Source organism: Ambystoma mexicanum, chromosome 2p (genome assembly GCF_040938575.1).
Source record: "Ambystoma mexicanum isolate Mex_15411 chromosome 2p, UKY_AmexF1_1, whole genome shotgun sequence".
NCBI lineage: Eukaryota > Metazoa > Chordata > Amphibia > Caudata > Ambystomatidae > Ambystoma > Ambystoma mexicanum.
In genome coordinates this window covers 530142648-530155776 of record NC_090923.1, presented here as the reverse complement: position 1 = coordinate 530155776, position 13129 = coordinate 530142648, and the positions used below count along the sequence as shown (strand labels likewise).

General features: G+C 49.5%; 1 protein-coding gene across 3 annotated transcripts in view; it reads right to left on the bottom strand.

The window, feature by feature from the left end:
* Positions 1 to 13129, bottom strand: part of CFAP92 (cilia and flagella associated protein 92 (putative)) — a 1690090-nt gene that overhangs the window by 866807 nt on the left and 810154 nt on the right. For all 3 annotated transcript variants that reach the window (XM_069643961.1, XM_069643959.1, XM_069643958.1), the window contains exon 9: positions 5102 to 5286. In XM_069643961.1, coding sequence (XP_069500062.1) covers positions 5102 to 5286 — 185 coding nt within the window. The remainder of the gene's footprint in view (positions 1 to 5101; positions 5287 to 13129) is intronic.

The window sequence follows — 13129 nt, the reverse complement described above, 5'->3', positions numbered from 1 at the left end:
TGTAAGCCTGTTAAAATGGTTGGTGGTGAATTTGTCAGCTAGATATTTTGGTGCAGACTTACGTATACATTTATGGGTCATGGATAGAGTTTTGAAGAGTATTCATTCTTGTATGGGAAGCCAGTGTGTGTTCCTTCTAGCCAGTGAGATGTGAGACTTTTTGGGTATGTTTAACGCTGCTCTTAGGGCGTTGTTTTGGATAACATGCCGTTTTTTTAATATTGTAGTTCTTTGTCCCAGTATAAAGAGCATTACAATAGTCTAGTTTGGACAGGATAGGGGCTCTGGCTAGAGTGATATTGCTGTCAGTGAGAGGAAAGGTCAGCAGGCATTAATGAGCTTAGATGTGTATGCTGCAGCTGAGGCCGTGGCATTGACTTGTTTAGTTAGGGATATGGTTTGTGAAGTTAGAAATCGAGAGTTTTTACTTCCTTAGAAACCTTGATATTGCCATCTATGTTAAAGGATTTGAATGAGTCCTTGAGTTTGTTTAGCCGGTGTTGTGAACCAATGAGGAGAAGTTCCGTCTTTTCATCATTTAGACATAATCCATGTTGGGCCATCCAGGTCTGAATAGTTTGATAGATTATATTAATTGATTCAGGGTCTGTGTCATGAGACCCTGATATGGGTATGATGATTTGAGTGTCATCTGCCTAATTGGTGTAGGTGACACCCAGATCGTCAAGAAGGTCAAAGAGAGGTTTCATCAATATGTTATAAAGAGTCAGTGAGACACAAGAACCTTGAGGTACGCTGCATAAGACCGGGGCAGGCAATGCTGCAGAGATGGGACAGAAGACTCTCATGGTTCTATCCTTGAGGAAGGAGTGTATCCATTGGATGGCTTTAGGTCAGGAGTGAGCTGCTGAGGCTAGGTGATTGCAGAAGGAGGAGAGCTAAACTGCCCTCATATTTCAGCTGATCAATTTGTATTTTCAGATCCAGTGGTGCGGTTTCCTTCCCATGTCTAGGGCGGAAGCTTGATTGTCGTAGGCCAAGAAGGTAATTGGATTCTAGATAGTTTTGGATCTGGAGATGCGCTGCTCTGTCCAATATTTTGAAGAGGAATGGCACTGTAGTTATAGGTCGATAGTTTGTTGGTATGTTGGGGTCAAGAGTTGATTTATTCAGTAGGGGAAGGACCCACGCATCTTTAAGATTCGTTAGGTCAGTGTGGCTTTCAAAGGAAGAGTTGATTAATTTGGTGATGAATGGTGTTAGTTTGTTGGCACATTCTTTAATAAGTGAAGCTGAGCATATATCCCCTTGGCATCTGGAGGGTTTGAGACTGATTATAATTTTCAAGGCCTCAGCGGTTGAGACGGGGGAGAATTCAAAGAGTGCACCAGTATTGTGGATCGCGGTGCCCGAGTCTGTTGAGGTTGTGGGGGTTTAAGATTTGTTTCAATTTTGGATTGAAGGAGGGCTATTGTGTCGAAAAGGGCTTTCTGAATGCCGGTGCACCAGTGCTGGCCTTTGAGACAACCTTCAGGTGGTTGCACAGGCGACTCAAGTTCTCTTAATATGGCGAAGAGTTCCTTAGTTCCTGACTTGGCATTTGTGATTCTTTCACTTTTTGTATGGTGGATGGCTTGCTTATACATTTTTGATGCAGCGAGGAAGGCTACCTTGTTCAGTTCTGTTGTGAATATTTTCCAGATGGACTCAGCAGTTCTCTTGGTGCTGCGTAGTGTTTTCAGATTTGGGGTGTACCATGTGTTGAGATGGGTTAGGAGTTTTCGCTTTGCGCATGGCAAGTGGGGCAACTTCATCGATGGCTGCTTGGACAGTGTAGTTGTAGAGGTTGATCATGACTGTAGTTCCGTTAGTCAGCTTGTTATGGTCTGCTGTGATGGGGTGAAGTAACAGCAGGATATTCTCTGCGGTGATACTGTGAACGTTTCTGGATAGGGCAGCTGGTGTCATGGGCTGGGGGGGGGGGGCTCAGTTCTGGAGTTCTTGTCGATATTAAAGGAGATGATGTGGTGGTCCGACCATGGGTATTGTGAGTTGGATGATATGCTTGTATTGCAATTATGATTGGCTAGCCAGTCAAGTGTGCAGCCTTTGATATGTGTAGGGTTGTGAATTCAATGGGTATAGTCTAGTGCAGTGATGGTGTTGGCCATGGTTTTCTTTAGGGTCATTGAGGCCCAAGTTAAGTCTCCCAATAGTAGTGTTTAGGAACTAGGCTTGGAATTGGTAGAGAGGAGTTGATATACATTGTCTTCGAAGGAGGCAATTGGGCCAGGAGGTCTGTAGATAAGGTGAGTGTTCAGGGTGGCTGTAGGGGATAGGGTCATTTTAATGAATAGTAGTTCTTCTGAGGGGAAGGTGAAATTGGGCAGTTCCCTGATGTTAAGGGTGCTCTTTGCAATAATTGCTACTCCACCGCCTTTAGCTGTTGGTCGATCTGTCCTGAAGATGGTATCATTTTCAGGAACGGCGAGCGAGAGATCTGGGCCAGCAGCTGCATGGAGCCAGGTTCTGGTGATTGCTAGGAGGTCAAGTTTTTTTAATTGATATAAGGTCTGCGATGTCTAGGGCATGTGCCGGGAGGGACCTGGCATTGATGAGGGCACCCTGTATAGAAGTAGTTTCCACATTTGCGTTATGATTCGGGGTGATAGTGGCATTGGAAATTTGTAATAGTGTTGATGTTTGTCGATCAGGTGTGGAGGGTTTCTCAGTCGTGGGGTTCATAGGACATGAGGTGTGGACAGAGGTCTTCCCGGTATTCTGCACATAAGCATTGCTGTTTAGATATTTGGTTGTTGATAATGCATGGAAAGGAGTTCTGGAATTAAGGTGAGTGTTCCTCTAAGTGGGTGAAGAGATGGTAGTGGCATGTGGGAGCCTTCTGAGCTGGGCAGTCCGTGTTGACATAAGTTGGCACTTGGAGGAGGGCAGAACGGGATCCCCTTTAACCTGCCACTGTCGGGAATAGACTGGCAGAGGATTACGCCCTGGTAGGACTCTTAAGCCAAGTCCCACCCATTCTTGAAAACCTCAGGGTACTGACCTGATCGCATCAGTTATACGATCAAGTGTTTTCTGACTATGCCTCTTTCTTTGATCACCATCAATGCTGTAGGCATCTTTAACACACCTGTGCCCCAACCCATTACATATCATGTACCGGTTACACTGGGTCCCCATCACAGATAATCTTGCATTTTTACTTAGCACCTTCTGTCCTAATCAATTAATTGGAGCGGAATCTTCCATGCAAGCTAAATTGCACTATATATATTGAACATCAGTGACAAGAACACTGAAGACTTTCTAGCAATGCTACAGTAGGTTCCAATTGTATACTTGCATCCCAAAGACAACAGACTGCTCTTAGAGCTCACCAAATTGCTATCCCAGATCCCCAATTGCCTATGGTCCTCACTGGATAATGAAGTAGGGTATATTCATAATGCTGAACCAATCCAAATAAAAGCCAACCAGGTTTCTGTGGGTTTGGGTTAATGCTGAAAGCCTAGAAAGGGACGTGCTGCCCTTTTATTTATATTGTATTACAATGTAATAAATGCTCCCTGTTCTTTGCTACTTCATAGATTTAGCACCTTTTATTGATTAAGCCTTTCTACAGTTAGATAAACTCAAAAGTCTGCCGGGGGCCAGAAAGGGATAAGTGCCAATAACAGTCTTTCATATCTAAGGAGAATTATCAATTGTCCCCTTTTAGGCACAGATTTAGTTGGTGCATGGAGGCCAACTTATATTTCTTGTTTGTGTTGCACTGAGTAAATGCGAGGGGATTCAGTATGGTACAAAGTAGGAGTCTTGGAGCTTCTATGCAGCGGACAATTATTTTACGACACTCAAATTCATTAAGTACTGTATGCCCACTATCATCTTCGATAACACCTACTGATCAATGAGAGGGAGAGACAGAGCGGAATGAGGAAGGGAAATACTAAATATGTAAGTCATGATGGAAATCAGGTACTGGTCCCAGTAACTAATCTCGCTGCTTGTGACTGGCGTAGATGGCCTGTAAAGTCACTGGGCCTCATTACGACTTTGGCGGGAGCCATGCCGCTAATCGGGTCTGGGTTCCAAGAATGGGGAATTACCGGGCCAATCCGAGTTTGGAGGGCCCGGTAATTCCTCCCTCCAGGAACCCGGGCCCAGACCTTCCCCATTCCCATCTGTGCCCAAATAGGGCTCAATGGGAATGGGAGAGGGTGCACACAACGGGCCGATTACGAGCGGCCCGTTGTTTGCTCCCTCTTCCCCTCGCGGGACCCGGTAAGGAGGCCTAGTTTGACCAGGCGTTAGTTACCGGGTCCCGCAAGGGGAGCTTGTAATGAGGCGGAACGGGTTTAACGGGTCCGCCTCCTTTAGCGGAGCCCGTTAACCCATTCCGCCTCACTAGTAATGAGGCCCACTGTCTGTCACAAATCCATTGAGAAAGGTTTGTTTGGGGACTCGATATTAAGCCCAGGCATTTAGCAGTTATATCGGCTGAATTACATATTCTGAGCAGCTCGCCACTCTCGACTACAAACCTAATTCCCATAAAAGGAAAAGTCCATGAGTTTATTGTTGGCCTCTCGGAGATATTACATGAACCTAGGACATGCTTACACACACCCATACACATGCTTACACGCACGCGCACACACACACACACACACACACACACACACACACACACACACACACACACACGCACCCGGTGGCATGGCAGATGGCAAGAAGAAAGGCCCTTTCACATGCTGTCATTACTAACCACTGAGACAGCACTGCTTTTGACCTGCTGTAAGTGGAGAGAGAGATGCTCTGCTAAAATATCTATCTGCCAAGTGTGTCCATCTTTTAATTTTCCTTATTCAGGGAAGCAGTTGCGAGGGCGGTCTGCTTTTCCACTTCAGGAGAGCCGAGGTGACAATTTAGGACTATGCAGGCAGATGTAATTGCTAGATTCAGAGTCCCATCCAGTGTAACCATGCATTTTGTTTCCGTGTTTGGGATTTATGTTTCAAATATAACAACACTGTAACAGATTTTTTCATTCTTATAGAGGAAGGTGGAATAATGTAACATTTTGAGTGTGAGGGAAGAAATTATTATTAGTAACTACCTTTAGCACCTCAATTGGTACTGGAGTGTTTGGGAGACATGTAGCAGAGTTGATCCTTATTACCAGAGGATTTAGTTCACGCTTTTGTTCCTCAGACAAGAGCGGGGTTTCCAAAGCCAAGGTTACTAAGCCATTCACAATATTCTGAAAGGGTTCTTTTAGGCAACTGGTCACTGAGCCATCCCCTATGAAGATACAAAAACATAACAGTTAAAGCAGTTAAGTACCATCGCTATCACCATACTCTTATTGATATCGAAAAATGTACTGTACACAATGAAGCATTGTAATACATTTTAAAGTACACAAATAAACAATCCTCACTGATACCAAACAATCAATGGAAGGCCATAGCAAATCATTATTGATGGATATTTCAGTGAGAACTAATCAATGCTTAATTTGACTGTGTGATGCTATACATGTGAAAACATACTTGCCTAGCATAGGTTGTAGTGTAGGTGGATGACCTGCAGGCAATGCGTTGGTGATTTTGGTGTTATCTGTCTGAAACCCAAGGGTAAGCAAATACAGACTCCCACAACAAAACATTGTTGTATGGTCTATTGTGAGGCCACCACAGCATCTGACTGGGCAAAATGATGGGAGAGTGGAGGGTGTTCCAACCTGCACATGGATATGAAACACTACTGTACTGTGCATCAAAGAACGGAACACATTTTATAATCCCTACTTGCACATCCTGGGAAAGGTCATAACCAGTGAGTAACAATCATATACCTAACTGTTATTCAGAGGGTCTGCTACAAAATGATTATACGGGTCATCAACCCAAGTTTTGCATCTATTAGACAAAACCGTCAAAAGGGAACTTCAGGAACAAGGGTAAAACAAAACCAACATATGTGAAATAAATCCACCCAATTGCACACCAACTACCATTCAAACAGAAGCGTGGTGAGCCAGTGGCCAACTACCTTCAAGCACACCCAGGCACTTAGGAATGGCTCCAAAGGGGATACACACAATCCCAGACAGGCATCTGCATATGCCACTAAGAACTGGATTACGTCTGGTTACAGCCCCCGGTCCTGGGATACAGGCATCTTGTGGACAAATATGGCCACTTCCTCCTGCACACAGTCTAGTCAGGCTTTGGATTAAGACTGGCAGAGGAAAGAAATAAAAATCCAATAACACAAACTGATCCTGTTGCCCCACTATTCTGGGTTATCACCCACCCCCTCCACCTACCAGAAGGAACAGCCCAGACCCACATATTCCTTAGTGCCTACAGAAAGTACCATAGAAAGCATACTAATTTGTCCATCAGGGAATGGGAGTCTTGTTTGCAAATACCAATGCAATCTTCAGTAGACTACTGGGGCCCACAAGTGCCATCCTGGAGAAAGCAATCTGCCAACTGTTATGGCTGCTGCCCACTGGAATTCAACAAGATCCCCCAAGGACTGAGGACTGAGATCTCAAGTTCCCGTGACCATGCCTGAGAAGACCTTCTAGTCCTGTTGTATTCCCTTTGAATTCTGGGACTTTTTTCTTTTTTTGTTTCCCATTTGAAAATTAGGAAAATTCCAGGCAAAAACAGGCCTGGATGGCCTTCTCACATATGGCAACAGGAAATTTGAGAGCTCTGTAAGCACATGTCTTCCTTCATAGACATGCGTAGAAATAACAAAAGCAGTCATCCTTCTTGTGAAAACTGCTACACATAGACAAGGCGCAATTGGTAGGACACTTTCGCGCGGGCCGCATCATTCAACTTCTGCCTGACTTCAAAATGGTTGACAGGGCGTTTAAGCCCTTGTCCTCCACTAATTATACTGCATTTACCAACAGGGACTAAAATAAAGGTTCATCCATCATACCTACTAGAAGGGGAACACAAGTAACCAATCCCATTCAAGCAACACAAAGAAACCATGGATTAACCAATCAGACCAGTTGTTACCTAATACCACAAATCAGGAAGACTATGTGCCTCATTACGAGGCAGGAGCTGACGGAATGAAGGGGGCTGGTACGGGACTGGCCCCCTTCATTCCGTCAGGGCTGATTACAAGCTTCCCATCGCGGGACCCAGATCGAACGCCTGGTAAAACCAGGCGTCCTTTCCGGGTCCCGTGAGGGGAAGAGGGAGGTAACAACGGGACACTTATAAAGTGCCCGTTGTTCCCTCCATCCCCATTGAGCCCTACGGGGGCTCAAATGGGAATGGTTCCTGCAAGGAGGATTTACCAGGTCCTCCTATGTCGGAATGACCTGGTAAATCCCCATTGCAGGAACCCGGAAAAGAGGCCCGGTTTGAAGGCAGCCATGGAGCTAATAGCTCCATGCCTCCAAACTCGTAATGAGGCCCTATGACTGAGCTTTGGCTAGGCAACAGATGTCACCAACTGGCTGACAGTTCGGAGTAGAGCTACTGGAGTGTGAGCTGGGGATTAGGATACAGGAAAAGACGCTGATACTACGAGTTTATGTAGAGAAAATTCAAGCCAGACACTTTCCCACTTGTGGCAGATGATGGAGAGTAGTCTGATTAAGACATGTCAATTTGCTAGGAAGCAAATGAATGACTTGGGAGGACTACTTTGCCAGAACGTGAGACAATCTGCTTACTGGAATGTCACTAGACCCTATAGGCCCAGTGTGGGCTGTCTTGGATGGAGGGTGAGAACAGAGCAGCCCGAAAAACGTTATGCAGGAAGAAAGAAATACTTGCTGGTAGAAGGGTGTTGAGGTATTGATGTAGCCCTTGAAACTTGAGGAAAAGAATATACAGGCCTGACAATTACTGGCTGGTAGGAGAGTCAATAAGAGACCAGGTCACTATATCCCTAGCTTTAAGATTGCCAAAAGCAAACTAGGGGTTAGCTCTCTTGGAAACAATGATGTTACGGTTTCTAGTTTAAGGCACCAAGAGAGTATAGACACTTAGAGGGTAATTCATAGAATCCAGCGCACAAGTGGCGCACGCGGCTGGCACACAGTGTGCGCGTGCGACAGTCTGCACCAAAATCCATTTCCACGCACAGCGTATTCATGGATTTCAACATCCATTACCAGCCGTGGCGCAGAGTAGCACAGCGACCCTGCAGCAGTTCCGGTTACGCCCCCAACCCCTCCCCGTGCGCCATGCACAGCGCACAAATACTGTACATGGCGCACAGGCCAGTGGACCAGCATACAGCCCCCCCAACCAAGAAAACGCCTGCAAAACTCCCCGCGCACCACTCCGAATACATGTACACCCCTGCGCAGGGAGAATCACACGCGATTGGGCCTGTGCGAGCGGAGTACGTGTATCACTGGGGTTTGCGGGGAGTTACACACGCGATTGGCCCTGTGCGAGCGGGGCACGTGTATCAATGGGGTTCGCGGGGAGTTTCACAGGCGATTGGCCTTGTGTGAGCGGGGTACGTGTATCACTTGGGTTCGCTGGGAGTTTCACACGCAATTGCCCCTCTGCGAGCGGGGTACGTGTATTACTGGGGTTCGCGGGGAGTTTCACAGGCGATTGGCCTTGTGTGAGCGGGGTACATGTATCACTGGGGTTCGCTGGGAGTTTCACGCGCAATTGCCCCTCTGCGAGTGGGGTACGTGTATTACTGGGGTTCGCGGGGAGTTTCACATGCGATTGGCCCTGTGCGAGCGGGGTACGTGCATTACTGGGGTTCGGGGGAATTTCACATGTGATTTTGCTGTCAGAGCGGGGTACGTGTATCCAGTGGGGTGCGCGGGGAGTCCCACAGGTGAATTGGCGGTGTGGGTCCTCCCAGGTGTGCCCTCTACCCCCTCCACGGCCCCTGCAGGCAGCCCACACCACAGGGGACTACCCTGCACCCCTGGTCATGTCCCGCACGCAGCCCATCGACCATGGGCATGCCCCCCAGCCAGCCCACATGTCACCTTGCATTAGTAATCACCAACTCATGTCCCCCAGCACCCTACCCACCCAGTATTGAGGCTCAGGCCCTGGCTCATGTCCCCCCAGCCCCTCCCACCCACCCAGGATTGACGGGAACCTGCCGGCAGGCCCCAACCCATGTCCCCCAGCAGCCCCACCCCCCAGCAGTGAGGCTCTGGCCCTGACTCATGTCCCCCAGCACACCCACCCACCCAGCATTGACGGGCATCTGCCAGCAGGCCCCGACTCATGTCCCCCCAACACGTCATCATGATCCACAATCATGGGCCTTATGGCCTCCCAAATCCCACCACACGCCACCCCTGTGCAAAGACCCAACCAAGTATCCCATCCACGCCACATTGAAATGCCCATTACATGATACAACCCAAATGGCAAGAATGTACATCAACACAGGTCTGTCACACACACACAATGGGTGCTGGTGATTGTGAAAACCTACACCGTGACATGCATGAAACCAATGAGAGAATACCACACAAAGTAATAAACCAAAATGTATTGAACACAAAAAGAATGTAATCAAATGAAAACATGAAAAATATGTTTGAAAAAAAGATGAAATGCAGCATGTCCAAAACACAAAAAGAAAAACATGAAGTCTGAATCCAAATAAATCGAAATGAAAATGTGTCCAAAGTCTCCGGCCACCAAATCAAATCCAAAGGAAACGGAAACAGTAAATTCCATTGCTCCATGGTGAGAAAAATGATAATAGATAAATCCACTGTTCAACTATGTACAAAGAAGTAATCCAGGGTGCATGAGCCCAACGAATGAAATGAAACCTAGCAAAAAAACAACCTAATAAAGAACTATATACAAAAAGGCGGGGCATAGTCCAAGCGCCCCAAATGAATGAAAAAGATAAAGGAAACCTAAAACTACAAACTATATAGAATGGCGGCAGGCTAGTCCGATGGCTCACTTCCCGATTTCCCGGGCCAAGGCATCATCGAACTCCTGCTCGATGTCCTGGAGGCGGTCCTCTTCCATGGCCCGAGGGTTAGTAGGGACGATGACATGTTGACCTCCAACTCCCTGCGAATTGCCTCGAGGCACTCGGCCCGCCTCAGTGCCCTCCGCATGGAGTTCTCCGCCCTGAGCATTGTATGCCGTGCCTCTTCTGCCCGCCGCAGCTCTGCATCTATGGCCTGGCTCAACCGTTACCACACGGAAGACACTTGCAATCCTGGGTCCTCCTGCCCTCTGGCCGATGCCTGCCCCTCGGATGTTGAAGGACCCGAGCCACCATGGCTCCCACCTTGTTGCTGCTGCTGCTGTGCCTGTGCCCTGGCTCTTGCTGCCTGCATGTCCTCCTCCGGCTGGGGTGCAGTTGTTGAGGTGGCCACCCCTGCTGGACGTCCGACTCCCGACTGTGGCAGGGATGTGTCCTCCACCAGCCTGGCCGCAAGGTCAGAGGCAGCTCCACAGGGTACCCAGGTGATTCATGGGTAGAAGGATGGCATGGAGGACGACTGGCGCATAGGGGGTTCAGGTGAGGAGGGGGTTGGAACAAGGTCCAGCATACGGAGGAATCCAGCCCTGGTGACCCGTCCCGGTAGGTCAACACGGTCAACGAGGCATCCGAGATGACGTGCAGTGTCTTCACGAAAACACTGCAGGTCACCTCGCATGCCCGGTTGACGCAATGCCATCCCAGACAGGACAGGCTCAACCCGGTCCTGGATTGCCACGTCCGCAGGGAGAGGAAGGCCAGTTGTTGTGCGCTCATCCCCTCGCTGAAAACGGGCCTGGACGTAGGCATCCCTGCTGGTGCATGATGATGCAGTCACAGGATCGGGGACAGGATTACACACAGGCACCTTCGCGGCAGACTGTTCTGCCTCCTGTCCCTGCCCCTGCACTGTACCACTAGCACCAGTGGAATCCCCACCTCCAGACCCCGTGTGTGTCCCTTCCACGGCCTCCTCCTCCACCAAACCCGCCACCAACTTGGATGACTCCATGCCATCTTCCTCCATCGGACCCTCTGGGGTCTCAGCTGCCTTTTCGGCTGCCGAGGAGTCCACCTCCGCCTCTTGGACATACCCTCGGCAGCTGCGGCCTGGGACACGGCACCAGACTCCTCACTCCCCGACGAGATGACAACCTGGGAGGGGAGCCGGGCCTTGTGTCCCCGGCTGGTGGTGCAATCCCTGCCGCTTTGCTCCGCTTTGCTCCGCTTTGCTCCACAGCTCCCTCTCCGCCCTCTTCATCAGTTGACGCTGCAGACAGGCAGAGATAGAACACAGGCATCAGGGCACTGTACAATGAACTGATACACACATGACAGTTGCACATGAGTGGCAGTGTAAAACTACAGACATGGCATCACACTCCCCAACAGACATGTCATTTCAACTAACACACATGAGCAAATCCACTGGAATATTGCACCAGGCAGCACCGTCCATACACAAACAACAGCACGAGCAGCCGAAGGTGAGCCTGACGTCACATGAAACACAGGGAGTGCACAACACATGCATACATGCCACCAGACTGACATGCATCTGTACATCTCCACCACTGCAGTGATAATGTCACCATCCATGTCACATCTGGCTATCAGCCTCCTACATGTCAGTGTAACATGCATCACAGTTGCACACTTGTCAAATACACACACAAGCACATGTACACAGTGCAGATACATGCAGCAGGAACCCCCATCCATGTGTGACACCACAACCATGCCAATGTACATACACAGAAATTCAAACATGTGTGCTCCCACACCTGCATTTGGCCAGCATGCTTAGCAACACATACCCCATCGATGTGTCTCACACGAGAGGACTCACATGTGGCAGCCTCACGCCCCTGTACATACACATCCATAAATGGCCCTACAAAAACACATGTGCAACCTGCACACTACTGGCACACCACAACACGCACAGCGTCCAATCAGTATGCATGTACACTTACCGCTCGACTCCAGTCGGGTCTGCCTCTCAGGGACCTGGACGTGGAGCGCAGGACCCTCATTTGGTGGTCGGACAGGTGGCCCCGGCGCCCCTCCGCATCCGCTGCCTTCAAGAGGCGCTGGGCCCTGTCGAGGGTCCTGGACCTGAAGTCCTCCCAGCGCTTCCGGACATGTTGGATGTCGCGGACTGCCACCCCCTCCCTCGTTGATGGCAGTCACGATGTCCATCCAGATCCTGGTCTGTCCTTCATTGTCGGCGCGCGAACTTCCAAAGAGGGCATCATACTGCCCCAGGACTTGCTCCACCAGGACACCAACTTCCCTGCCACGGAAGCTGGTGGCCCTCTGCCTCTCTGGCTGGGGGTTGCCAGATGGTGCTGTGCCCAACATGGCAACCCCAGATGCAGCAGGTGTGGGTGGGCAACTGGGTCCTTGGGCTGGGCTGTGGAGCGATGGTATCCCAGTCGGGAGTCTTCAGTTCCAGCAGGGGTGGTCACAGCAACTGCACCCCTGGCTGACGTGCAGGCACCAAATAGCAGGGCACGTGGGCAGCAGGCAGGCAGCAGCAGATGGGAGCGTGCTCGGGGGTCTGGGGGGCAGTAATTAGGCCTTCTGGGCAGTAGCATGGTCTTCCGTGTGTTGTTGCGTGGCCAGCTTGATACGGAGTGATTTGGCACATGATAAAATTGCACGTCAGCGTGTAATTCGAGGAAAGGCCCTTAGCGCGTAAGTGCGTCTGTGACGTAGCGCGCACGGGTGTTTCCCTCGTGACGTGGGCATAGTGGTTCAGCGCGCACATGAAAAAACTGCACATCCGCGTGTGAATGCGTGTAATCCGAGGAAAGGGGCTACGCGCGCAAGTGACGCGACGTGTGCAGGGGTTAAAGGTGAGCGGGGCCAGCAGTTCACTGTACGTGCCTTTCGTGGAGACCGACGTGAGTTGCTACTTCGTGTTTCGCGCGCCAACACAACTTCACAGCGGATCAAGGACGTATCTCTTCTTCTGGCGGGGGTATTCACTATGCGTGTTTTTCATTATCACGCTAGTCAGACAGTGAGTCGCGCACGCTATTTTTCCCACTGCGGGTGCCCCTGTGTATCACACCCATTTTCGAGGTCACAGTAGCTTGCGTGTTACTGGGTGCCATCGCGTACTGCGGGAGGTTAATTCCACGCACGTAGGCTGCAG